At 40.4% G+C, this 27731-nt stretch overlaps 1 protein-coding gene across 8 annotated transcripts in view; it reads left to right on the top strand.

The window, feature by feature from the left end:
• Positions 1 to 27731, top strand: part of NUP93 (nucleoporin 93) — a 102952-nt gene that overhangs the window by 46001 nt on the left and 29220 nt on the right. For all 8 annotated transcript variants that reach the window (XM_019935789.3, XM_019935787.3, XM_019935788.3 and 5 more), the window contains 2 exons: positions 17775 to 17837; positions 23449 to 23577. In XM_019935789.3, the coding sequence (XP_019791348.2) occupies positions 17775 to 17837; positions 23449 to 23577 (192 nt within the window). The remainder of the gene's footprint in view (positions 1 to 17774; positions 17838 to 23448; positions 23578 to 27731) is intronic.

Genomic DNA, 27731 nt, shown 5'->3' with positions numbered 1-27731 from the left:
CTCATCCTTGGTGTGTTTCAAGCATGGGCCTAAGGAAATTGGAACTGTTTTCCCCCCTCCTTTTTTTTTTTTTTTACCTTCTCAGATCTTTCAAACCAGTTAACTACATGAGGGAGAAAGTCTGAGAGTCTTTGGAACCTGGATATCTTAAGTTGGAGGAAGTGTTCCTACTATTTTCGGAATATTTTTCCTTTCTTTCTTGGTCCTATACCTGTACTTTGCTAAGAAGTTCTTTAATGGACTAACTGGGAGAACCTGTAGAGAGATGGAAATAAAAACAACAAACTTGAAACTTCTATTAAAGATTCTCATTACAGTGAATTCTAAGGAACTATCTAAAGGCATACTTTGTTGGAATTTTGTATGGAATATTGTTTAAAAATTCAAGCCCTCACCTGAAATTTGGAGATCTTTCAAATACACAAAGACCTAATACACTTTGGTCATTGTGATAGTAAGATCCATCTGTCTTTACACTTGGATGTCTACGTTTTTTACATAGAGTGTGTGTGTATCTGATGTACAAATTAGCTGCCGTTGTAGTTCAGAATGGTGCAGTGTACAGAGGATTTTGAAAAGATTGTATCGATCCCCTTTGGTAGAAAGAATCAGACATCATCTTTGCATTTGTATAAGCAGGCACATTTATGTCCCTTATATTAATAAGTGCTGAGTCCACTACTTGTCTGTCCTTTTCTCTTTGTTTTAGTTTTTGGTGATTAGGGCTATATAAAGGCAAAACACAGAATTAAACAATGGACTACCAAATAGGCATTTAGGAATGGATTAACTCATCTAGTGATAAATCAATTGGAAAAGTACCTCCTTTGTAAGGTGGCTTCTGTCCAGCGTTTTAATGATCTCCACATACTTATTCGGGCTTGGAGTCTGAGGCAGGTTAGTTAACACTTCTCAGTAGTCTCTGCTCCGAGGTCCTTTGCAGTCAGAATATTCTCCAGTTCATCTGGTCTCCTTGGGATATTCATAGATTAGGGAAGACTGAGGCTGAGCTTGTTTATGGTTTATTCTAGCATAAAGATCTATCCTCTGAATGTATTTCTTTGGCCATAGTGGCATGGAAAAATGTGGTTCCATGACATGGGTTTTTTAAGTAATTGAAGGGGGTTTTCTCAGTCCCCTGTAGTGAACTTCAGATGTCTCCCTCAGGAATAGGTTTTAACCGTCAGTGAAGTGGTTTGACTGTAACCAGACTGAGGTCTTTGAGTTCTTTTTTTTCTTGCCCCTTCCATCCCCAGGCAGAGACTCCTATTGCTGCATATCTGCTGTGTTCCAATGCTGTATTTATTTGATCAGAAACAAAAGAGTTTGCTTCTTGCACTGGTTCAGAGAGAGGTCCCCCAGGATTGTCTTTTGTTCAGTAATTGGAGCATAAGCTGAGCCTGGTTAATTTCAAAGCTACCCCCAACACGATCCCCTCTCCCTCCTTGTGCGGTTTTGAGTGCTAGTGCTATCTTGTATTGGGTCTGGAACAAAAAAGCTTGAGTTGTTGAATGTTAGCTACAACTACTGTGACATCTGCTGTGGCACCAAATAGCACTGTTGGTGCAGTTAATTTTAAGTTAGGAGAAGAAACAAAACTAGAAAGCTCTTCAGCCTTACAGCTCTTGTTAACACATGCACCTCCAAATTATGCATTTGGTGCTATCGCAATGAATTAAACAAAGGAAATCATGGGTTGATTTTTATGTTAGTAACATAAGTTCTTTCATTGTTATTCACTGTTCAGACACCAGTGTGTTCTTATGTTCATTCTTTTTCCCTTTAGTTTTATTTTTTCAGGGCAGAAACGTCTGAAACATCTCAGCTATGAACATTTAATTGGCAAAAGTTCTGATACAAGAAATACAAGTTGATTATATTAGTTATTTATCTTTTAAAGCAGCAAAGCCTGTAACCTGGTTCTGCTTCTTTAAATACCAGAATGATTATTATAGATGAATAAGAACCTTAAGTAGCCAAATTCTAGATACTAAGTAGCCAAGTTAATATTTGTATAAAAATGTGTTGTGAAATTGGCAAATCATGTGTCCTTCAGGTTCCGCAGTATAGGTATTGGTTTTGCAGCCAGCACATTGCATCTAAGGGTTTGTGGGTTTTGTTTTTGAAGATGGAAGGGTCTTTTTCTCGATTTTTCTTTTGCAATCTGCACCGTAATGACCGTCCACTACCTTACTGGCCTGACTTTAATCATCTGGTGCCTGGTTCTCAGTGCAGTTTCATCTCTGCTTTTGCACAAGCTTTCCTGTAATTGCACAGTTGTTTGCTGCATTGAATTTCTTTTAGTGACAATAAAAAACACATGTTAGTATTTTGATGTAGTCTTTAATTTTCAGGTTATACATTAAAACACGGAGGGAAAAAAATCCTTTCTGAGGAACATTTTAAAAAGCCATTACGGTAGTATGGGAATATTCATTATTTACACATCATATATTTTTCCCTAAATGTTATACAGAGAAGTGACAGTTGAGCTGAGCATATGTTAATAAAAGGTCTGCATTTTCCTGTGTCACTGACAGTTTCATTGGCTGTATATTCCTGAAATGCAAATAACCTCGGTTCTGTTCAAAGCTGTAATTAATCTGAATAGTTATTTAAACAGTATCGAAATATTTTAACTACTGAGAGGCCAAACATATAAGATGGTGAATTTACTGTTCTGTTTGAAGGACAGTGCACTTGATGAGGGTACAGTGATCTGAGATGCTTGTGGATGTTGGATCTACAAATTCTGTAGGCTAAAATGGCAGAATCTGCCTGCTGCTGTATAAAATCTTTTAACCACCATTTATTTTAGCATCATGGCATGTGCAAATTCCTGCTGCTCAGTTAAGGGACCAGCTTCACAACTGGTGTTAAAATCTGTGGCCACAGCACTGCATCACAATGCAGCAAATGCATTTTCCACATTAACCAAACATGACAGCTGAAGCGATTATTAACCATGCAAGATGTCAGAAGTCATCAAAAATTCACATCAGAGTAATTGCAGTGGCTTGGGTCAAAAAAAAAAAGTATCATAGCATTCCTTGCCTACATGTTGTCTCTCCCCCTCTTAAATCTTAACTTGGTACAGTCCGTTAACAATAAAATACCCTTCTGTAACCTATAAACTGTTACTCCCATCAGTTTGTGCTTTCAAACTGATGGCTGACTTCTCTGAATTTGTGTGGAGCAGCACAAATAATGATGCTGCACCCAGGGGCTGTGTGCACCCTTTTTAAGGGGACCCTGCAATCTCATTGTCTAATTAGACTCTTTAGTGCTTCAGTCATATCAGCATTTGCAGGGTGTTCTCTTTTCCTTTTTCTTCTTTCTCTCTCTTCTTTCTCTCTTTCCTCTCTCTCCTCTCCCCTCCTCCCCCCTCTCAATTCTGGCTGTTCGAAGTGGGAAAAACTTGAGCTCTGGTTCCAACAGAGCTCATCCCACACAGAAGGTATGGAAGAGCTGCGTGACCAACAGCGTCGACCGGTCTGTAACTCCTTAAATTTGAGAGCTGCAGGTAGGATTGCCTATGTTTCGTAAAGAAATTAAGATTATTGCGCCCTAGTAAATACATTGATAGCATGTAGTTGCAGTACCTCTGAAAGACAAAGTCTCGGTTTGCCTAAAATTTTGAGATGAATTCAGAAGCATTTAACTCATTCAGTAGAAAAAGTACTTGATTCTTCTGATAATTATTCAGATTTGTGCCCTGTCATTCTACATTTTTCTTAAAAAAAAAAAAAATCTGTTGGGTGGGGCAGAGAAGCATTTGCTTAAAGATTTAAATAGTTGGTTATTTAGGATTTTTGCAGGCTTCATCTTTAAGTAGTAAGTAGTGTGGTCTTTCTTTAGGATTTTTTTGAAAAGATGCATACGAAGTGCAGAATTCTTACAAGAGGTAAAATATTAAAATAGAATTTTTCTTTGCTAAAATTAGATCCTTCTTTGGGATTGTAGGTGAGTGTGTGTGTGTGCGTAGATGCTTTACCAAGGAATTCAGTCATTTATATTTTGTTATAGGGAAAAATTACTATTTGATATATCTGGAATTATTTCACAAGAAATGCTTTAGCACAAGGCTTTAAAATGTGGATTCTTAAGTATTATCAAATGTAGGTGATTTGAATTTAAGATAGTTACTTTTCCTATCCTAAATTCATCCTCAAAAGAGTATGATATGAATGCTTTAAGTATACTTCCAGTTTTTGGTGCAGAGAATGTGATTTGTGTAAGTGAAATGAAAAACTTCCCAAGTCACGTAAGCATTATCTGGAGGGTGGTAAAATTATAAATATTGCCTATACCACTTTTAATACCTTGATTAATATCAGAGATAAAATACTTTTAATTCAGCATTAAAAAGCAGCTTGATAGTTGTCTTCCCTTAAAAACAAGCCCCCCCCCCCAAAAAAAAAGACAATGATGTATAGCTTTTTACCCCAAGGAATGTATTTGTATCATGGGACCTGTAGGGTCTGGACTTCTTTCCAAAGCGTGTACTTGGAAACTGCTCACCTAGTTGAGAGATTTAGCTTCCTTCAGAGGTGTGGGACTTTCTGTACTCTTAACAATAGGAAGACTTGAGGAGCTGTCAAGTGGGGAATAGAAGAGAGCTGCTCAGGGAAGGGAGAGGAACTGTGAGAATTTCACTTGTCTCGGCGTTGGAGGTCTGGATTTACCCATGACTAAGATTCCTTTAAAACTCTGACCCAGTGCAGCATTACAGAGAATTGATTTCTGGGATGAGACAATGAGCTGTGGTTTGCATTTTGTAAAGATGGAGGAAACCTCTAACACTGACCCTGTATGGGAGATGACTCAGTTATCCGTGCCTTGGTACAGTCGCAAATTATTTTCCTTTGTCTGAAGTGGGAGGATGCCAGTGCCTTCATCAGAGCTCCTTAATTTAATGTATGGAAAATGTCTCAGCCACCATTTTTAACAATTAGCTGTATCATGGTTGAGGTGAGCTGGGTTCTGAAGGCAGCTGCAGGGCCATTTCATTTACATTAGATTCTGTGGCACGAGAGCTTTGTTACTGTAAAACTCAGAAAATGAAATTGCACACTGCATAAAAGAGTTCTGTAGGAGGGTGGAGAGCATTCCCAGAAAGAAAATGGAATCCTTTTGTCTACAGTAAGTATTTCTCATACTCATAAAGTGGTGGGAGGTTGAAAATTTGTCTTTGGTTGAATGGGCAAAATAGACTTTAAAATGAACGCTGCAAATATTAAAGGTATAATACAGAGATTGTTAGATGTATTTTTTTAATGTATGTGTTAGAAACCAGGTGTGATATATATTGGTGTGTGTGTATATATATATGTATATATACTTGAAATATAGGTTTTGTGAGTGGTTTTAATACATGCTTTTAATTAAATATTCATTGGTAATTTAAGTTAATGAAAGGTATGAATTTATCAGTAGTCAAAGATGAAAATGACACTTGAGAGAAAAAAGAAATCTAAATATGGTATATTTAAGAGAGTCCAGGCTTCTTTTCACTGTCTTTTATAGTTTATTTTCCATTTATGAAGAAAATTGCTGGATTTTATTGTTTTTGTTTTTTTTAAGAAAATGCTTCCATGTTAATGATCTATAATAGCTGATTAAAATATATAAGAAAAATGTTTTAACAAAAGAAGATTTTATCTTAAAAGATCAGTAGATTGAGGGCTTTCACTCTCATTAATGGGGATAATTTTTAGTGCCTTCTGTTTAATTAATAGTTGTGACTTCAAAGCTACTTGTGGAAAACTCTTGTTTGTGATTGTAAGCTTAGAAAATCTTGATTCTTAAAATTAATTGGATTTGACTCAGCTTATTCCTTTGTTCCTTTATGCTGTTACTAAGAGGAAACAAGTGGATTTTAACTTTGATTTGTGTGTTTATCTTTTTAAAGGCACTTAACCCTGAGGAATTTATAGTAAGTGTATTTTACAGTAAACGGTACCATGAAGAATTTGCTCAAAATGCTCTAGTAGCTGTTTCAGGAGTTGAATCTTCACAGAACTAGATACCTTTTAACTTGATATCAAACTGATAAAGCCAGCTGTTCTTCCAAGTCTTGTTGCACTAGCTGTTGTTCATCCTGCTCACTGAATGCTGTTTTCTCTAATTAGGAGATGTCTTTGAAACTAGGGGAGAGGAGGATTTTCACATCAGTCTTTTCATTGAAATAAGAAGGCTCAGTTTTCCTAAGCCCTGTTTAGAATCCCACAAAGATTCCGTAAATCTTGCATTAATCTTATGCTTGTAGCATAAGAGCCTAGATCTCCATATAATTTTGTTAATCCTGAGAAGGACATTTAATATATTAATTGTTTACTATATAATGGAATGCAAAGGGATTCTTTTCCTTTGGTTTTTTACAAGGCTTGCACTTTGAAATAAGACTTTTAGGGCAGCAAATTAGAACTCCATTTTAACTGCATCTTTGCTTGCATAAATGTTTGGTTGGATGACATAAAGGGTATCACAGAGGCTTCCTTTGAAATTTTTAAAGTAAAACTTGGTTGAAGATTCTGGTCTTATTTTCTTTCTCTGGCTTTCTGTAAGCTGTGTACCAGGTACTCTGAGGACATAGCAGAGACCCAGTTGCTTCCCGTTTTCTTTACCCCCATCATGGTCTACTCAAGTTTGGCTACTCGGAAGAGGCTCTCCTTTCTGGTACTTGTAGGGGATTCCTAAACCTCTTCAATCTGAAATTTTAGCCTGGCTGGTAGTAAAGAGTCAGAGGTTGGTTCTTTTTGCTGCAAAAAATATATTCATACCAAACCTTTGAATGCTCTGGCAGTGCCAAAATGTAGATAAGCAAGCCTGTTGGCCAGCCCGCTAGGAGACGTTCGTGGCACTAAGATGGCAGTGAGGAAGGAGTAAAATGGCGTCACCAGGAACACTGTGATAAGAGGTGGACCGCACGGGTCATTTTCCTTCAATCAAATTTGAAGATACCTCTAGCAGCACTGCCTGCCAATTTACAATTACTTTTTATTCTGTTAGAAGATAGAAATTTTGAGGTTTTCCTGAACTAAAGACTTAATTAGCACTTATATCTAGATAGCTTCTGATTGTTGCTTTCAAGAACTTGGTGAAAAATATGGATAAAATAAAATTTTAAATAGCTATTTTCTATTAATACTTCTGAATTTCCTTGCTTTGTGCTGTCTTCTTTTTTTAATTGTGAAAATGTACTCCTTTCAATATAGGATGAATTTTCAGAAAACAGGACAGTATGCTTCTGCTTTATGGCAAGATGAAACTAGCATTCCTATAAAAATACTTTGTCTTTGATTCTGATTTTTGTTCTAGCTCTCTGTGGGCTTTGGTTATTTTAAATATTAAATATGTGTTGGCTGCCTTCAAAAACAAAGTTTATTGTATTTCTTGTGTGGTTTTAAGGTATGGATTATTTCAGAAGTGAACTATATAGTCATGACAATGCTAATTTCTTACCTGTTCCCACTTCTCATGGAGTTGGAATTTCTGGAGCTGGCCTTAGAGTTTATGTAGTGCAGTCAACTCATCTTACAGTCAAGTAAAGCAAGGTTTACTGTCATTAAACAGCTTTCTCAAGGTCATACATCTGGAAAGCAGTCAATTTTGCCTAAATCTAGGCCATCAGACTCGTAATCTGTGCTGTGCCTCTGCTTGCATTTGACTCTTTCTCTTTGTGGGCTTACTGGTTGGTGATGGATCTAATGGATTGAGCTTACAGCAAAGTCTGTCTTTGCTTTAGCAACCTACTCACAGAGATAGATGTTCCTTCGCAGTCTTACCGGAAATGGCTTATTGAGCTGTGCTTGGAGTTCTCCTGGTCCTTTGTTGTAGATGGTATGCATTTATAACCAAACAATTAAAACAAGATATATCCTGCAAGTCAAGCTTTTTAGGTTCACTGTGTTGCTCCACATGAAGGGCGAAGTGCTTGTCTTCCGGGATGGGCACAGGCATTCTGACATGTCCTCCCAGCAGATCACTCCTTTATCTCTCGGTCCCACAGTGCAGGGTTGCCCCTTCTCCTCCGAGTGTGCATGAGCTGGGTGAAAGGTTTTAGCTCCCTGTAAGTTTGGGGCAATTTGTGTTTGAAAAGTGGTCTTGCCCTCTCCTTTCCTGTTGCTTGTATTTGCCATTTTAGCTAAGCAGTATTTTATGTTTTCTGTACCCGTGGTGACAGTGGTAGTGCATCCTGCAGTATTCCCTCAGCTCTGACAAGGCAAAGTCAAAACGCTTCCAAACTTAATTAAGAGAGTGTGAAATCCCAAGTACTGTTAGCAAAGGGGTACCATGACAGATTCCATTTAAGGCAACGGGAAGTTATAAAAGAGAAAGTCTGTTGTTTTAGTGGTCTCCAGACAAATGAATTTTTGAAAAACAATTTCTGAATAAGAAGAAACTGCAGCAAAACCAAAGCTCCGTTTTCTGTGACAGCCATGATGATCAGTGCTCCAATCCCATCAGCATAAACAGTGCTGCATAGCGGGAGGAGCTGTGATTTTCGACTGCAGTGTAAATGACTGACACCGTGTACCAGCAGGGAATTAATATGACACGTGGTTCCCAAACATTGTCTTGACTAACCGCGTTCCTTATGCTTGCTAAGTAGAACTCAGGCTTAATCTGAGTGCTGTGGAAACCAGCCTGGCAAAAACCACTCAGCTCCCACCTGAGTGCCTCAGAGACACACACTCTGCTGTCTGTCTTTCTCATGGCCCCCAAATCTTGCTTTTGTCTCCTGTTTCCAAAGGGAAAAGACACTAGATCTGACAAAGCAGGCAACCTATATATTTTTTTAAATAACATGGGGTTCTTTTAATAAGTTCTTTTAGAGTGGTTTTTGGGGGCAGTGGGAGGGGGCTTTGGCCATGATAAGGGCCGTGATTGATGCATTCCCATTTTATATTGCAGTGTGGTTTTAGTACTCAAAGTTCTTTGAATGTGGACTAATTCATCTCCAAGATGGAAATCAGTTCCCCAAAGACATATTAAAACATTTTATCATCTCTTAATGTATCCTCCTTATCTTTCCATCACCTAAGAGTGGCTATGGGTTTAATATTTTTTAGATCTGTTCATACCTTTGGGTAAGGACAGGGTTCTTCAGCTGATTTTTGAAGCCACACATACTTTGGCACACTGTTTATTCCATTTGCAAAGCTAGATTGAAAAGTTTTCTCTTCAGAATCCTCCCTGTTCTTGTGTCCCCAAAGGGTGGCTCTAGCAAGTATGCTAGTTTGGGGCAGGGTGGGGCAGGGGTACGGGTTTGGGGGGCAGGGAGAGGAGATAAAATGCTCAGAGTTGCTGTCCTTGCTTTCTCCTGTGGGGCCACCTCAGCATTCTGAGAGCAGTTGGCTGGCTGCTCTCCCTCCCTCTCTCCCTCCCTCTCTTGGTTTCTAGTTTTCTTGCTCCTCTGCCCCCACTTCCCAGGAGTGGAGAGAGAGGATAGCCAGCAGAGGTCCAGCGACTGCAGCATGGCACATCCTGCTGCATCACTAGGGTGCAGGCTCTGGCTAGTTTTCTGGAAGTGGTGAGGTATCAGTGCTGAGCAAGTCACATCCTCCCCAGACCGCTTGTGACCAGCAGGGAAAAGTTGCTTACACAACCCTGAAAGGTTATTGAAGGGCTCTGCTGGATTTGAGAGGAGGGGGCATTTCTGCTGAAAAGCATTTTCCCTCCCTAGTTGACTAAATGGCCATCATTTTTTATTTTACTCATTTATATTATGCCCTTACTACTTGCTCCCCCTCTCCATAGAGTCTCCCAATAACTGAGCTGGACAGATGCTTTCCTTTCTTTGATGGCCAGAGATAGATAGCAGGGATGCCCTGGGCCCTCTAAAAGAGACAGAACTGGCTTTGCAGTACAAGAGACTTAAATGGCCCTCACAGGATTGCAGACCTTAACCTTGGCCTTATTCTCCAAGTGCAGCAACCAGATGTGCTAAGCAGCCCCAGTTTGATGCCTTGGTGTAGGAGTAGGAAGAGGCATCTAGTAGTTATATGCCTACATTGTGTTGGCAGGGGAGGTGTGCTGCACATCCTTGCACCCCTCACCAGTGCCCTACAGAAATGACATGTAGGGCATTCTCAAAGCTGACCTTCTCCTTCTGGGTCATAGTGAGTCCTACTTCTTATATTCTTTCTTTACCCAGTGATGAAAATCTTGGAAGTTTGGGTGTTTGTTATATGATAGTTATTTCCTCCTCCCCCTCCCTCCCCCTCCTCCTCCTTCCCTTCCCCTTTCTTTCCTCCCCCACCTCCCCTTCTCTTCCTCCCCTTCCTCCTCTTCCCCCTCCTCCATTTTCCCTCCTCCCCCATCTCCCCCTCTCCCTCTCCTAAGATGGGAAGGCTAATTCTTGAAGCTGTAGGCCTGAGGTCCTTGCTCCTTTTCCTCTCCCAACTCCCCTTCCTCTTCTCTCTCCCTCTCCACTCCTCCCCCTTCTTTTTGTTCTTTTGTGGGATGGAGAGGATAATAGGTAGGGATCCACAAAGGCTATTAGACGGACTTACATGAGTGGCTCTCTCGAAGGCTTGTGGCTTTTCCAGAAGGCACAGGGGAGATGGAATTGTGTCACAGTTGTGTTGGCATGGCTGCAAGAGATCAGGCAAGCCAGTACACTTGAGTCGGAATGCTGCCGGTAAGGTCCTAGGTGGGCCCAGGAGGAAGCACTGCTCAGAGCTCTGTATTCTTGGGTTTAGAATCTCTTTGCACACGTTGAGTTCTCTTCAGCCTGTGAGAATCTGTAGACCATCTTGTAAACCAATTTGGATTATATGGGAGCAAGTGATTTGCTTTGCCTTAATGGGCCCAAATCCATCATGTAATTGTGTGACCCTTTGTTTAGGCCAGTAGCAGAAACCATGTATGAAATGGGACCCTGCAGCCTAACAGTGACAGATGGCCTGGTGTTCACACAGCACCAAGGTCTGCCACCTGTGACTCCAGAGCTGCCTGTAGGCCAATGGGTCTGCTGAACTGGCAAATGATGGGACAAACTCCACAGCCACTCTTGCAGGGTCTGCTGCCACCTGCTGAATGAGGGTGGCTAGGCTTTTGCATAAATGCACAGTGAGAAATCATACAACAGCATTAAAAATGTATTACAATTGACAATGTCAGATCTACCAGCTTAGCACTGCTTTCTGCAGGGGTATTTTTTGAAGATTATATATATATATATATATATATATATATATATATATATATATATATATATATATATATATATACACATATATATATACATATATATATATACATACATACACATATATACATATATATACACATATAATTAAATTTTAAAGAGATATATTTTTTTAATTTAATGCAGTCTGAAAAAATATTTAATGCAATCTGTGAACAAACAATTTAAAATATTAAAATTTTGGTAGAAAACAAGCAGTAGAACTTATTCTGAATATCTGAGTTGGAGAATAAAGCTTGGATTTGCTATTTAGTCTGTATTTCTTACAAAGGGAGATTCAGTCTCCCTTGGGCCTTTTAAGCTGATGTTTTATATACTCTTATTTTAATGCATTAAATATTGATCTAATAAAATAACCAGGCATGCTATAAAACCATTTGAATGTTCCCCAAATTTTGAAAATGCCCCAAATTTTAAATTTCTCTGTTCATCTTTTGGGCTTTCAGTAAAGAATATCTCTTTGCACCTGAAAAATTCCTTGAGGGTTCTCTGTAGGCACCACAAAGGGAGCTAATGAAAAGCATGTCCACACCATCTGATAAGCCCAGCAGCTCAGGTGCTGGCAGGATTTCTGTTGTGCTCATCTGAAAACAGTATCTTGCTTTGTCCTTCCTCACTTTCTCCTTTAGTAGTAGTTTTACCTTTGTAAAAATTTTACCCAAGAGAAGACTTCAGAAGAGGTCATTCGTTCAGAAATTGGGAAGAAGGTTTGGGAGAGGTTAAGGGAGTGGTATTTTATTCAGAATGAGCTCGAGCAAAATAATGGCTACAGCTCATATTCCTGTCTTGACAGAAAGTGGACACTTCTCCATTTCACTATCTAAAGTTCTAAGGAATACTTGTAATGCTTATTGGAATTCTTGTTTCATCTTGGAACAGACCCTCTTGATTATTCTGTTTTTTAAGTTTATTTTTTGCCCTGCTTATTTTTCTTTCCTTTTTCATTGCCCTCCTAGCTCCTGCTTGTGTCTTGGCAATGTTTTTTCAAACCACAGTGACCATTAACTACGGTCACTGCTTACTTGTGTTAATATTATTTGGATTTGGAATGTTGGTTATTGACTGCCTATAAATTTGTATATATTTTATGTATTAAATGAGAGAAGAGACAAGATTTTTTATAGCACTCACCATGTGTTTTTGTCTCATGTCAGATACCTTCTGATAGAAAGTCAGGCCTGCTATGGCTGCCTCACTTTAAATTTTGACAGGGTGGATTGCCAGTTGGTCTGTTGAAGGGGAAGAGACCTAGAACGGTCTTTTGTGTTTTGAGGGCCATGTAAAATATGGCTTTTGTTTTGTGGGGACAACTTAGACTAATTATTTTATCTTTTTTGTTTTATTTTTTAATGGTTAGGAAGTCTGTATGCTTCAATTCAAACTGTTTACGTAACTGTTCAATAAATCACTTATTTGTTGTTGGTGGAAAGCAAAGAACTGTGAAAGAATCAATGCAGGCTCTTTTTGCCATCATACTTCCCTAGCTAAAGTGGATACTAAAATTTTTCTCACAGAGACCCTTCTTTCTTACAGCTTTCACTTTTGGAAGGCAAATAAGTGAAGAGAATTTGGCCATTTGACAAAAACAAACATCCTTTGCCCACTCACTTTTTCTACAGTCATTTATATTCTGAAACCCAGAGTCTTCATGGTGATTAAAATAAGGCAGTTTTTCATACTTGTCTTTCTAAACCCGAGCCATTTAAAAGCCAGTTTGGCTGCCAGGTCCCTGAGATGTGACTACAGTTTTGATAGGAGACTTGGCTTACCTTGCAGTTACATTCTGGGTTATTCTCAGACTGCATACATTGCAAGGCAGCCCACTTCCTCTGTTAAAGATGGAACATGTGGCTGGAGATATTACTTGTGCAGGAGTACAGTGTTTATTGTTCCACAGCAATAAATAATAATAATATTTTGGAACACTATAGAGTTGGCAGGCTAGAACAGTGATTTCTCCAGCTTTTTTGTCTGTGATCCATAGTAAGAAATACATTTAACACCATGACCCACTTCATACATACAAATAAGTATATATAATTGAAAGAAAGTTTCACAAAACAGTATTTACCCATACCACATATCTGTATTACATTTTATTTCATTTAGAAAATGCTGGTTGATTTCATAACCCAATTATGGGTTCTGGCACACATTTTGAAAAACACCATTCTAAAGGAATGCCCCAAACTTGTTTCATTCCTCACCTATGTGAAGTAGGGGAGGAAAGGAATAAATATGCAAGCGTAAAATAGCTGTCTGGCTCATCTTGACTTGCACGGTAGAGTGGAAAAAGGTAGAAAAGGGGTCAGAAAATTTGTATTCTAAGTCTGAACTTGGCTACTTACGAACCAGGTGGTCTTAATATGAAACCACAGTGTTTTAGGGTTGATAGAAGCTCTGGAAACCATCTCACACAGCCCTTTAAGAACATACTTTAAAGGATCATCCAGTTAAGTACTATTGAGAGACAGTTTAGCATTGGGTTAAAAGCAAGCCAATGAACCAAATGTGTGTAACACACTTAGCACAAAGTAATCACCATATCCATATAAGTGTTAGCTCTTACTAGTACTGATATAAGAATTAGTATTCTCTGAGCCTTCAACTTCATCATAAACTAATAACTAAAGGGGAACTAATAACTGATGAAGAAAACAAATTTAAGGATATTTTGCTCCCCTCCTGGACTCCCATCCTTTTAGAGATAAAAGGAAATTTATGTTCATTTTCTAAATTTAGAAGTTTACTATTCCCTAAGTATTTCAGAAACAGTTGGTCTTTTGAGAGTTAGAGCTGAATTCTGCCTCTGCCTCTTCCTGGTCAGAAACTCTTGTCATGTTAGTTGAATGCTGAAATCTGTTTCTTACCTGTAAAGTGGGATTGGCGGGGGAGGGCGGAGAATGGAGTGATCATGTCTACTCTTTCATATTGTTAAAAGATTAGCAATAATGTCTTTGAATTGCTTGGAGCAATGTCTGGCCCTTGATTGCTTCTCGAATGGGAGCTATTATATGTTACAGAGAGCTTGAAACCAAAACCCATTCAAGGAGTCAGTTAGAAGAGGGTCTGTTTCCAGGACTCTGGCAGAGAGGAGCGGTATACAGATGGTAAGTCAGGGGTAGTTATCTTACTTAGCAGGCCTGCAGATGTTTATGGAATGTTCTTTATTGAGTGGGCCAGCAGTAGAAGGGCTGGGTGGGAGCACTTGTTGGCAAAAAGAGGAGATATTAATGATGAGTGTCTCTGAGGGTCAGTTAGATGGCTGGCATCTCCAAGTAGGAAGTGAGCTGTTGGGCCTTTGCTTTGACCAAGAGTCTTCAGTGTGGCAGGGAGTCCCACCCAATGAGTGAGGGCACCTCCTAGTACACTGTTCACACCCCAGCTCACCGCTGTAGAAAACCCATTTTCTGATAAACTATAAAAATATATCTCTGAGATGAGGGGCCTGAGAGGTGCCTCACAGGAGGAGCTGGAAGGAAAGGAAACACACACATGGAAAAGGGAAGTAGAAGAGATCCATGGGAAACTTGGGCTGAGGCAGGTATTTTCTTGCCCAACTTATTAGTTCTTTAATTTGTTGTTCTTCCTTAAGGTATATATTCTTTACAAGAAACTAACTGCCACTAGATGGCACATGGATCCCAGCACTATTCTGACTGTATATTATTTAAGATTCTTTTCAAAAGATAGGTCACTAATACGTTGTTTTTAAAAACAAAATATGATAGGAGGGGACTATTTTACATAGGTTACATAAGCAATAAATGATGAAAGAAGGAACAAAGGATGAAAAATTAAAATTCAAAATCTATATATTTTGTGGGCTTGGTTTGTGCTATAGAGAAAGCCCAGTTGTAGAGGTGCATAGTGGCTCATGATCTTTGTTCATATGTAGGTGATGTCTGTAATTTGATTCTCATGCACAAATGCTTCATTTAATTTATTAAGTGAGATTTTTGGAAGGTAGGTTTATAAAGAAGAGAGTAATCTGCCCCCCAAAGCAGTGCCTTTTTTTCTTCTTTTTCTTTCTTAACCACTACTTGAAATTTCATTTCTTAGAAATTTCGAAATTGTGTTTCTTACAGAATATTATGTTGCTTTTAAACAAATGTGTCTGATTATTGCTTTGCATTTGTGTTTGAATTGTGTTTATGTGTATATGCGTTATACGCAGACACGGATGCAGTTAAAAGAATGGGATGGGCTGGTCACTGGCACGAGCAGAGAAGCCCAGAGAGGGGGTGGGGCACTTGGCACACTCCTTGCCACCCCAGCCAAAAAGAAAAAAATGAGACCAGGCCTTGTCAGGCAGTGGTTATTACCACCACTCTGGCCATCAGCAGCAGCCATGAAAGGGTGCAACAAATCACAATCTATGCCCTTTGTTCAGGAACAGCAGTCGAAGATAAAAGTTCTATAGCTTTGTTTATAAACTGTGACACTGTAAACTGCCTTTAGCTTTAGCCACTGAAGACCCGCTCAGAAAAAGGGAAATCATAATAAAGATTTGTTGACTTGATGTAATCATTTGCTGAGAAGGGTATGAACAAGGTCCATTAAAATCCTTCCCATGATTTCGTGTCTGGCTCCCTTGCAATGGCCAGAAACAGGCACGTGGTGAGAAGCTGCCCCCTTCTGATTGGATTACGTGGGGTCCTAGCTTCATGTGCTCTGGTTTATTGAGGCCATTATTTTAGAAGCAAGTGGCCGATGCTTCCCTCCTCCCCCGCGTCCCCACCACCGAATATCAGTAGAGGTGTTTGGAGCAGCCTCTGAGTCGTGTCCTCAGAGCTGCCTGAGAGCTGCCTCAGGGACTGCCCTGGAGGAGCCGATGAGGGAACTGTTCCCCGAGCTGCCGGCCATTGTCTCTGTCCATTCCAGTGCACTGCCCAGGTTGGGATGTAACAACAGATGTGGAGAATCCTGTGAAGATTAGTAATATTTTATTTAAATATATGTCCCCACTCTTATCCAGCCCCCTACCCCTGTTTTGTTTTGTTTTGTTTTAAGAATCACAGACTTATATCTGCGACTGTTTGAACAAAATACACTAAAATGTTACAATTGTTGAAATATAAATAAGTGATCCATAAATTAATCAATTAACCATGAAAGTAAGCTTTCAAGAAAACTGTCAGATGTTTTAAAATTTAGCATGTCACTTTAAAAACTTTAGCTTAGGGGCTTCCCTGGTGGCGCAGTGGTTGAGAGTCCGCCTGCCGATGCAGGGGACACAGGTTCGTGCCCCGGTCCAGGAGGATCCCACATGCCGCGGAGCGGCTGGGCCCGTGAGCCATGGCGGCTGAGCCTGCGTGTCCGGAGCCTGTGCTCCACAACGGGAGAGGCCACAACAGTGAGAGGCCTGCGTACCGCAAAAAAAAACCAAAGAAAACAAACAAAAAAAAAACTTTAGCTTAATTCTACTTTGTATTATATTCCCCCAAAGAGTTCCTAAAAGAAAAAGAGCAAAAACATGATTCTGAAAAAACAGATGATTTGGGACATGTATAAATACACCCATAGTGTGCTTGACACGCAGGTACCTTGCATTCCATAGTGTAGGTGGATCTAATGTATAGGGTGACTCAGAATCTTTTGTATTACAACCAAGAGTTTGATCTCTACTTATTAGTTAATGGATCATCTTCCTTTCCTACTTGGCCCCCACATCCCAGGCTGTGGGGAGAAAGCTTCACCCCTGTGTGAATGGCAAGGCATCAGCATGGAAGCCCACTCTGTCTGCATCTGTCCCTTGTCCTCCTCCCCAGGATCTCAGGTTGAGCAATGAGGACAATGAATAGCAACTAGGAAGTCACCCTGGGCATCTTTCTTTAATGTCGCCAACAGATCTAGATCTAATCAATACTAATGCTAGAGCTACATGTATTGAGCCTTGGGCCAAGCACTTGATTACATTGTCTCATTTAATATTCATTTTACATATGAATAAGCTAAGGTTTAGAGAATCTGGGTGACTTGTCTAAAATCGTCACCCATGCAAGTAGTAAATGGGGGACCATGATGTAAAACTAGGTCTGTTGTGTTATCATGAAGTTGCATTTTGCAGACATTTAACCCTGTGTGTATTAAACCAGCCTTGTGGGCCAGTTCCTCTTCACCCCACCTGTATTAAATAAGCAGCAGGTGTCATCAGGCCTGAAATAGGGAGTGCACGTAGCACAACCCCAGAAGAAAAGCATAAATAAATGATTTTTCAGGTATCCCAGCCATTGACAAACAAGTGAAAAACACCCAAACAAAGGGATGGCTGATGCCTTCCTCAGTGTTAGTAAGAAATTGAAGAATTAACTGAAAACAACAGAGAAATATAGACTGAGGAACAGTTACAGGCACTGTGACTGGCTGCATAGCCAAAGGTGTATCTATAACATGGGCCATATTCAACTTGAGAGAGTTTTGTGAGGGTGAAGGTAGGCAGGGTAGCAGTTATCCTTACGGGTGTTTTCTTCTTTTTCCTACAGTGTGTTTTTGATTATTTGAAGGTTAATTTTGTTAATTTTAACCTAAATTGTGTCATTTCTCTCCTCCTTCCTAGGGCTTCCTAAAGAATGAAAAGGACAATGCCCTGCTGTCTGCCATCGAAGAGTCCCGGAAGAGGGTAAGAAATGAACCCAAATGTATATGTATACTGTTGTGAGAGCAGCAGTGTATACTGGGGCGTGGAGGTTCTAGAAACTGGATTCTGTGTTCCAGGCCCAGCTCTCTTGATAGTTCACCAGAGGGAGTTCTACAGGAACCATTTTTGAGGAAAATACCATGCTCGTAACTCTACGTGTATTTAGTGACTGCATCTGAAACACTGGGCTGGTCAGTTAATTATTAAGTTAATCATAAAATGGAAAGGCCAGACAATTCTTTGGTTTCATTGTTACAGTATAAATGGTATTTTGGTTTCTACTGAATCAGCAGTTCAGAAAAGCAATTATGATATTGATAATTTTCCTCAATTTCTTTTCCTTTTATCACACAATTTGACTTTCTACACCACCTTTTAAATTAACAATTTCTCCAAGCTCTTTGAAACAAACAAACAAAAAACATCTTGATATTTGAGAGGATAGTAAATAAGTCAGCCAGAACAGCCATGATATGTGCAGCAATATTTCACAGCAAGCATTCCCTCAAGATAGTCAAAGATCATTTACTTTACTAACGTGAGGTATCTCCATTTGTTTGACAAGGACTAAAAGATCAAAACCTTTAGAATACATTCCATTATGGAGTAAGATTTTCAGGCCCCGGGGGTCTTTTGGGGAGGGAGGGAGGAGGAAGGTTAGTGTCATGTGGAGTTGGTTCTAAAAATGCAGCTTTTCCCAGGAAGGAGGCTAGAGGGTTCACATTAGTCTGGAAGCAGTAGCTGTCTCTGCAAGGGAGTAGGGGTGAAGGGAATCTCTGTTTTGCTGTTTACTTATGTAAGCCTTAGATCAAGTGAAATGTATTTGTGTATTATTTAAGTAGTTCAAAAAATAAGAAAGTAAAAAAAAAAAAAATGCTGCTTCTCAGTGTGCTTTATTAAAATATTCCATACAGGTGGAAATGTCTAAGTAGGGCTGATATGAGTGAGATAGGGCCTCAGGGGGGCTTGCCAGCTCTAATTTATAAGAATATGTTTCAGAGACATTATTTAAATGACTGATATGTTTAATTATCAGAGTAAAATTCCCTAAAATTTAATTAATTATATTTTTGGCAATAGTACTTATTCCTAGAAATAGAGAAATTCACTTGATCCAGATCTGAAAATATTTTTTTTAAGGTTTTTTTTGGTTCACACTTGGAGTGAGTTACTCACCAACATTGATTCTCCTGCTGTAAAGGACTGATGAAATTAAATTAGGATTGTCGAATGCCACCGAGCCTTATTAATCCATTTACCCTGCGGAATGTGTTTCTGAAATTGGCAGTCTCTGAACGTTTTGCCATATTGAGGCTGAATGTGCAGCCAGCCAAAACATTTAAGTGACATACCACAGTGCAAAATGTGTGCATATGTGTTTGTGAGGGAGATGTTCCGGTGTTGGGAGCTGGCCCTGGTGGGGAACCTTTCACCTGTCTGGACACCAGAGGCTGCTGCTGAACAAGAATCATTTTCAAACAAAAAGGTGAGCAGCTTTTTGGCATTATTGGTGGTAATTTCACGTTTGAATAACTTGCCAATATCCTGCTGAAATGCCAAGAAAACAAGCTACAAAACCACAAATGTGTACTATCTTTTCCCATTTGGTGCATCCTAGCAAAAACAGAACAACATTATCAGAACATATGTAGAGTTTCTAAACGCCAGCAACAGCTCAATAATAAGTGGGTGTGAAGTGAAAGCAGGTTGCCCTCTTCCCTTTATGAAAATGGGGTTCGAGTGCTCCCCACCTGTTCTTAATTCAGTTGCCCAGTTCTTTCCCTGCCTTCCTTTCTTAACTATGTTCAAAGAGATATAGTTCCCCACATAACTTGAAAGATTCGGATTTAATTTTTTTTTTTTAATATATCTGAGGTCTGCCTGTCTTGACAATGACAATTTTTTTTTTTTTTTTTGGTTGTACTGGGTCTTAGTTGTGGTATGCAAACTCTTAGTTGCAGCATGCCTGTGGGATCTAGTTCCCTGACCAGGGATCGAACCGGGACCCCCTGAATTGGGAGCACAGAGTCTTTACCACTGTGCCACCAGGGAAGTCCCCGGATTTAATTTATAATAGTTTCTCCACTGCTTTGTCATTTTCTGTGGTTTGTCTTTCCTTATCCCTGCTATTCCTGTCTCTCACCTTGTCTCAGACCCTCACTGTCCTCCTTTTCTCTTAGTTCTTAGCTCTTTTGAGTAGCTCTGTTGATTCTCTCTCATTAGCTCCTCTGGTTGACATTCTCCTTTGCACCTGATCTGGTGGTTCAGATGTGGGTCTAAAGGGAATAGACTGGAAGAGGGCAGATGGGTGGCTGATCATCCCTGATTAGCCCACAAATTGGATGTTCCATTATCTCTAATGTAATTAAGATAAGCTGGGGGTGGCATGGTGATGGGAAGAGAATTTTAATGTTGGGCCATTTATTTTTATTTGAAGCTCCTTATCACACTAATGATGAATGGAACGACAGTGCCGTTTGTTCAGGTTGTGGAGCCGTTTCTAAATGAGTAGCCTGGCATATTTCTCAGATACATCTGAGGATTTGAGCCCAGAAAGCTGCCAGTTTTCAGAGTATTTCCTGTGTTCTTGAAGCAGGAGCTCTTGGCACACAGGTGGGCAGCTTGATTAACAGGGGATGGTTAATTCCCACTGTTGTCGCCCTGACCCTTACGTGATGCTGGAAGTCTGCCCCTGCCATCCTCATCAACAGTGTCTCTGAGACAGATTGTGTTTTCTTCAATTGCCTTTAGTGCTCTGCTATTCGTTATCAGCCAGAGGACTTACCCTTAAGAAAAATTCTTGTGACACTGTGGTGTCCTGGGTCAGTGGCAGTGCTTAGTCAGTGCCTCACTTCCTATTACAAGTTTGCAAAGCTGTATGGTATGCCAGCCCTCCACCTCCTTATTTCAGCCCTCCCTGGTCCTCCTGCCCCATGACCCTCTTATTTTCCCTTTCTGGGACAGGTTCAAGGTTAAGGAGGTGGATGCCCACTAAATGGAAGAGTTTTAGAAGAAATGTGGTTCAACATGTGCACTATTTCTGGATAGCTTCTAGGGAAACTACCTTTTCCCCTCACCTCTACCCCACCTCTCTATTCCAGCATACTTTTCTCTGTTCAAAATGCATAGCTTTCATGTTTAAGGTCACTAATGTAGCAAGAGAAAATGATTTTTCTCCGGGTATATTTTTCAATCCAGGCGACTTGGAGTGGTCCATTCTGCCTGACCTTCAGTGGGAAGAAAACCAGATGAAAGACTGTTTTTAAAGTTTTTGATAGCCATTTCTTTTTTTGTCTTTACAATACATATTAGAAAAGAGATCCATTGATAGATGGACCAAATCAAATTTGCAAGATGTGCCAACCTTCTTCCTAATCATTTTTGTGGGTTTCTGTTCTCTTTTTCACATTTTAATAAATATTGGTCCACACTCAAACATCCCATTTGTAGAAAGGGTATATGATTTTTCTGATAGTTTCCCAGAGCTCATATATATGAATATTATCAGTATAAATTATCTGCATTGCCAAAATAAAGCAGGCATTACTAATACTCATACTCTTGGTGCTGCCTAATTAGATGCCAATCTGATTGTAAATGAAATGGCTTTTTGAGAAGTGGGCTTAAGCTCATGGGAAACCTGGTCTGCCAATTGAAGAATAATAGGCTAAGAATGGTTATGATTCAGTATGTCTCTATAAGTTGCTTTAATCTCCTCCTCAGAGGGGTTTTGGTTTTGCTTTTGTTTGGGTTTTTTTTTTTTTTCCTGTTTTTTTGGGGGGGGTGTGTGTGTGTGTATTTTCTGCCTTCCTTCTTCCCTTCCTCTTTTCTTTAACCACTCTCCTAGAATTTTTTTTTTTTTTTAGTTATTTTTGGCTGTGTTGGGTCTTTGTTGCTGCGTGCAACGGAGGGCTTTCTCTAGTTGTGGTGAGCGGGGCTACTCTTCGTGGCGGTGCACGGGCTTCTCACTGCAGTGGCTTCTCTTGTTATGGAGCACGGGCTCTAGGCACATGGGCTTCAGTAGTTGTGGCACGCAGGCTCTAGAGTACAGGCTCAGTAGTTGTGGTGCACAGGCTTAGTTGCTCCTAGGCATGGGAGATCTTCCCGGACCGGCGCTTGAACCCATATCCCCTGCATTGGCAGGCAGATTCCTAACCACTGCACCACCAGGGAAGCCCCCCTTCCTCTTTTCTTTGTTTTCCTTCTTTCTCTTTTTTTCTTTTCCTTCTGAGTGCCTTTGTTTTGGCAACCTGCTGTGTCACCAGCAGATAGAAGTGAGGTTTGCCAGACATTTCAGTAGTGACTTTGAGAAGACTGATAGGAAACCTAATTGCAAAAGGCTCTGTTTTTTCTTTTACTGATTTGCTTCCTCATATGAAGATATTACTGTTTCTTAAAAAAATACACTGGGAGAATCTTACTTTCTGTCTTATCTTAGAGGCTCGTTAAATCTTAAGATACCATTGACTTTATAATCCGTCATTATTTTATGTACTACAAAGAAAAAGTACTTCAATTTAAGCTTTTGACATGCTATCAATTGTAATATGTAGCCTAATTTCAGAGGTTTTAAGAAGATATTTATCTTAATAAGCACATGAAAAGATGTTCAGCATCACTACTTATTAGAGAAATGCAAATCAAAACCATGAGTTATCACCTCACACCCATTAGCATGGCTGCAATCAAAAAAAACCCAGAGAATAGTGAGTATTGGAGAGGATGTAGAGAAATTGGAACCTTTGTGCACTGTTGATGGAATGAAAAATGGTACAGCCTCTTTGGAAACATGCAATCGCTCAAAAAATTAAACAGTATGACCATCTGATCCAGCAATTCCATTTCTGGGTATGTATCCCAAAGAATTGAAAGCAGGAATTTGAAGAGATATTTGTACACCCATGTTCACAGTAGCACGATTCACAATTACCAAAAATTGGAAGCAACTCAAGTGTCCATGGATAGATGAATGGATAAACAAAATGTGGTGTGTACATACGGTGGAGTATTATTCAGCCTTAAAAAGGAACGAGACTGTATATGCTATAACATGGATGAATCTTGAGGACATTTTGCTAAGTGAAATAAGCCAGACATAAGAAGACAAATACTGTATGATTGCACTTCCATGAGGTACCTAGAAGTGGTCAAAATCATAGAGACAGAAGTAGAATGGTGGTTGCCTGTTACTGGGGGAGGGTGGGAATGAAGATATTGTTTAATGGGTGCAGAATTTCATTTTTGCACGATGAAAAGAGTTCTGGAGATGTATGGTGGTGATGTTTGCACAGCCGTGTGAATGAACTTAATACCACTGAACTGTACACTTAAAAAGGGTTAACATGGTAAGTTTTATTGTTAAGTGCATTTTGCCACAATTAAAAAAAAATGTAATGTGTTAGACTTGATGAAATAGGGCATGTTGCAAACAGTTGTCAGTAAATTCTTCAAGGATAATTTAAAATAGATTGCTTTTGCTCCACTTATGGAAAGATGGCAGATCTGGAGGGCTTTGAATTTCTGTTGCGCTTCAAGGGAAACCGTGTTCTTTGTCTTCTCATTTGGGTCATCTCTCTCTGCTCCTCTCCAACAGACCTTTGGCATGGCTGAGGAGTACCATCGAGAGTCAATGCTGGTTGAGTGGGAGCAAGTGAAACAGCGGATTCTCCACACCCTGCTGGCATCGGGAGAAGATGCCCTTGACTTTACTCAAGAAAGCGAGGTAGGTTGAGTCCAGAAGGTAAACCACGATGAAAACTGTGAGGTCAGAGAATGGTTGTCTGCTTGACTACTGACAGTCCTGGCACGGTTGATCACTGTCTCCTCCTTGAACCCCTCTTTTCATTGCCTTCCAGATGCCCGCATTTGCCTGGATTTCCTCCAACATGTCTGGCTGCTTCTGCTCAGCCTCTTTTGCTGAATTTTCCTCAAATTCCTTGACTCCTAGGTGTTTGTGTGTCCCAGGACTCAGTCCTTGACCTGTTCTTGTTTCTTCCTCAGTCACTGCCCCATTGATCTCATCTGGGCTTGTGGTATTAAATACCATCTATGTACTTGAAGACTTAAATTTATATCACAGCCCCAAACACCCCCAGACTCATTTTTCTAGTGGCCTTCTTGGCTGTACTCAGATGTCTCAGAGCCATCAAGCTAAACATGTTTAGAATTGAGTCATGGTAGCAACTGCCCTCAACTCCCTCCTGGCATCAACCTTCTTTTCTCAGAGTTTATCCTCTTCATAAAGGGCAGTTGCAGTTTTTCACTTGCTCAGATCAAACACCTCAGATTTATTTTTGTCCTCCCTTTCTCTCACCTAGACTCTCTTACGTGTTGGCAAATTTACTTAACCCTGCTCTCAAAATATACCCAGAATCCAACCACTTCTTACCACATCTGCTGTTAGCACTCTGGTCCAAGTCACCATCATCTCTTGTTCACATTATTGGACTAACCTCCTAACTGGTTTTTCCATTATCTATTGCTATGTAACCAATCACTCCAAACCGTAGTGGCTGAAAACAATCATTTAGCTTAGCTGCATTTACCAGAAATAGTTCAGGGTCTCTTGAGGCTGTGGTCAAGATGTTGGCTGAGGCAACACTCATTGCAGGGCTAAACTCGGGGAGGATCCACTCCCAGGCTCACTCACATTCCTCTTGGCAAGCCTCAGGTCCCCTCTGGCTCTTGGCTAGGGACGTCAGTTCCTTGTCATGTGGGTCTCTCTTCTGTTGCTCACAGCATGGTAGTTTGCTTCCCCTGGAGCAAGAGTGAGGGATCCAAGGAAGAGCTAAAGGGCCCCCAAGGCAGAAACCACGGTCTTTCCGTGACTTAATCTTGAAAGTAATATCCTGTCGCTTTGCTTTGATCAAGGTAAGTCACTAAATTCAGCCTGTGCTCAAGGAGAGAGGATTAAACGAGGGCTCGGATCCCAGGAAGTGGGGATTATTGGGAGCCATCTTAGAGGTTGTCAGCCACACTGGTCTCCCTGCTTTTGCCCTTGTACAGTCTTTTCAACACAACAGCCAGAGTGACGCTATTAAGACACAGGCTAGATCGTGTCACTCCTCCGTTCGCGATCCTCCAGTGACACCCATCTCACTTGCAGTGAAAGCCAGAGTCTTTACCATGATCTCTAAGTCCCTACCTGACCTGGTCTTGTTGCCTCTCGCAGCTCAAGTTATTCTGCTCCTGTTGCTCTTGCTGCTCCAGCCAAAGAAGCTCGTTGCAGGTTCCTTGAACGAACCGGGTAGGCTTGCTCCTGCCTCAGGTCCTCTGGGCTTCCTGTTGCTTGTGCCTAGAAGGCTCTTCCCCCAAATAACTGCATGGCTGTCTCCCTCACTTTCTTCACATATTACCCAGTGCCATCTCAGTGAGGCCTTCCAGGGCCTTGATATCTGAAATCCAAACCAACCTTTCCCCATTCAGCACTTTCTGTATCCCCTTTTCTTGCTATATTTTTCTTTTTTCTTTTTTCTTTTTTTTTTTTTGTGGTACGCGGGCCTCTCACTGCTGTGGCCTCTCCCGTTGCGGAGCACAGGCTCCACATGCGCAGGCTCAGCGGCCATGGCTCATGGGCCCAGCTGCTTCGCGGCAGGTGCGATCTTCCCGGACCGGGGCACGAACCCATGTCCCCTGCATCGGCAGGCGGACTCTCAACCACTGCACCACCAGGGAAGCCCTATATTTTTCTTTTTAGTACTTCTTCACTTTAAACCATTGTATGTGTTTTATGTCTTTGTATTGCTTACTGTCTGTTTCTCACAGTAGAATGTAAGCTCCATGAAGGTAAGGATTTTTGTTTGTTGTGTTTACTCATATCTCCAGTGCCTAGAAGAGTCCCTGGAACATATTAGATGCTCTAGAAATATTTGTTGAATAAATCATTTGGCCTTAGCTAACTTTGTGCTAACCAGAGTATTAGGGATATGTTGAAACAGTGTGATTTTAGAGTGGGTATGTTTAATAGGGTTTATTTTAATTGCCAGTGTTCATTGATTGGTGGTGGTGCTAAGTTGAGGGGTTTCTCCTCTTTAAAATCTAATTCTTTTTATAAAAAATAAATTTATTTATTTATTTTTTGGCTGTGTTGGGTGTTCATTTCTGTGCGAGGGCTTTCTCCAGTTGCGGTGAGCGAGACCCACTCTTCATCGCGGTGCGTGGGCCTCTCACTGTCGCGGCTTCTCCTGTTGCAGAGCACAGGCTCCAGATGTGCAGGCTCAGTAGTTGGGCTTAAGCCCAACTAAGTAGGGCTTAGTTGCTCCACGGCATGTGGGATCTTCCCAGACCAGGGCTCGAACCTGTGTTCCCTGCATTGGCAGGCAGATTCTTAACCACTGCGCCACCAGGGAAGCCCTAAAATCTAATTTTTTTAAAGGCAATGTATTCATATGACTCAAGAACTAAAGAACCCTGTCCCCAGAAGCTCATTCCCTCCCCACTTTGCCTCTCCCTGGAAGTAATCACTATTATTACTTTCTTGTGTAATATTTCGAGTCTCTTTATATGAATACAAGGCAATATATTATCTTCCCTCCTTCTTACACAAAAGTTATTTTACTATATGCTCTGTTCTATATCATGTTTTTTTCACTTATTTATCCTGGAGATCTTTCCTGAGAGGGATTTGAGGCTGCATCTTGGGATCAGCAGGAAAGTGTGTCGTGCTTGATTAGTGATGTCTGCCCTTGTGCCAGTGGGAGCTGTGACTTAACCACACATTTACCACGCTGGTGCTGGGGAGAGAACAGCCCTGGGGTTCAGATCCTAGCTTCACCACTGACTAGTTCTGAGACCTCATCCAAGTTATTTAATCCTGCAGACATTTAATGTCTTCATTGGTGAAATGGGATTATTGGGAAGATTAGTGATAACATAAAGCACCTGACTCATAATGGGCGTCCCTTACTATTGTTTTAAAGTAAGTAGTTTCAGATAATTTGGAGGTGCAAGTTAAAAATTATAATGTCACAAAAATTATAGCGTTAGACATTTCAAGTAATATTGCCAGTGCTTCCTGATAAATCTTTTTACCAGAAGTTGTTTCTTAACTAGCTAGCATTCTTTTCTCATGGGAGATAGGACAACTAAGGCTCAGAGAGATGTGTAATATGCTGGTGAGATCCAGGACTGTTGGCTTCTAGGCCATCGTTCTGTTGAAGTCTGGGTCGAAGGTGGGTAGCTTGGCAGTGTGTCATGCCTGCAGGGTAGCTTCACACACCCTGTATCTACAAATTTGCTCCTGATTTAAAAACCCAGTTTTTCTATTAAATTAGCCCCCCAAATAAATAGATGCTAAAGTCATTTATCTTAGGAAATTACTCATTAATGACCCTGTTCCACATTTCTTAGACTCAAAGATTTCAAAGAAGAGTAGAGTCTTTGGGAAAAAAGAGCTAATGTATAAAATCCTTGGCTAGCCTAATGTTTCTTTCTCAATTTCTTGTGAGTCTGGGCAGATAAGTAGAACAGCTCATGGTTTTATAAACTTCATTTTTTAAAATTGTGTTAATAGGTTGTAGTCTGCATTGGGATTTGGAAGTAATTATAAGCTGCTAATGAGATATTCTTTCTTGATTGCTCTTGTCTTAAAATAGACTAATCTATTTAGTAGACTCTGCTTCCTTGACCTCGAGTCCTCCCTCTTGGAAGGGAGTTATTGATGCTTTTGCTGTTGTCTGTTGTGACACCTAGCGGAGTGGATAGCTTTGCTGAAAAAGCTGGCAAATGATGCAGATGGTTCTTCAGATAATCCAGGGAACTGCCATTTCTGGAACCTTGTAGGTTTTGTTGTTTGTTGCTGTTTTGAACTTTTTTCCTGAAGTATAACATATATATAGAAAAGTATGCACTTCTTAAGTATACAGCTCAATGAATATA

Source organism: Tursiops truncatus, chromosome 19 (assembly GCF_011762595.2).
Source record: "Tursiops truncatus isolate mTurTru1 chromosome 19, mTurTru1.mat.Y, whole genome shotgun sequence".
NCBI classification, from domain to species: domain Eukaryota; kingdom Metazoa; phylum Chordata; class Mammalia; order Artiodactyla; family Delphinidae; genus Tursiops; species Tursiops truncatus.
Note: the sequence above shows the minus strand (reverse complement) of the source record. Positions and strands in the feature narration are given on the sequence as shown.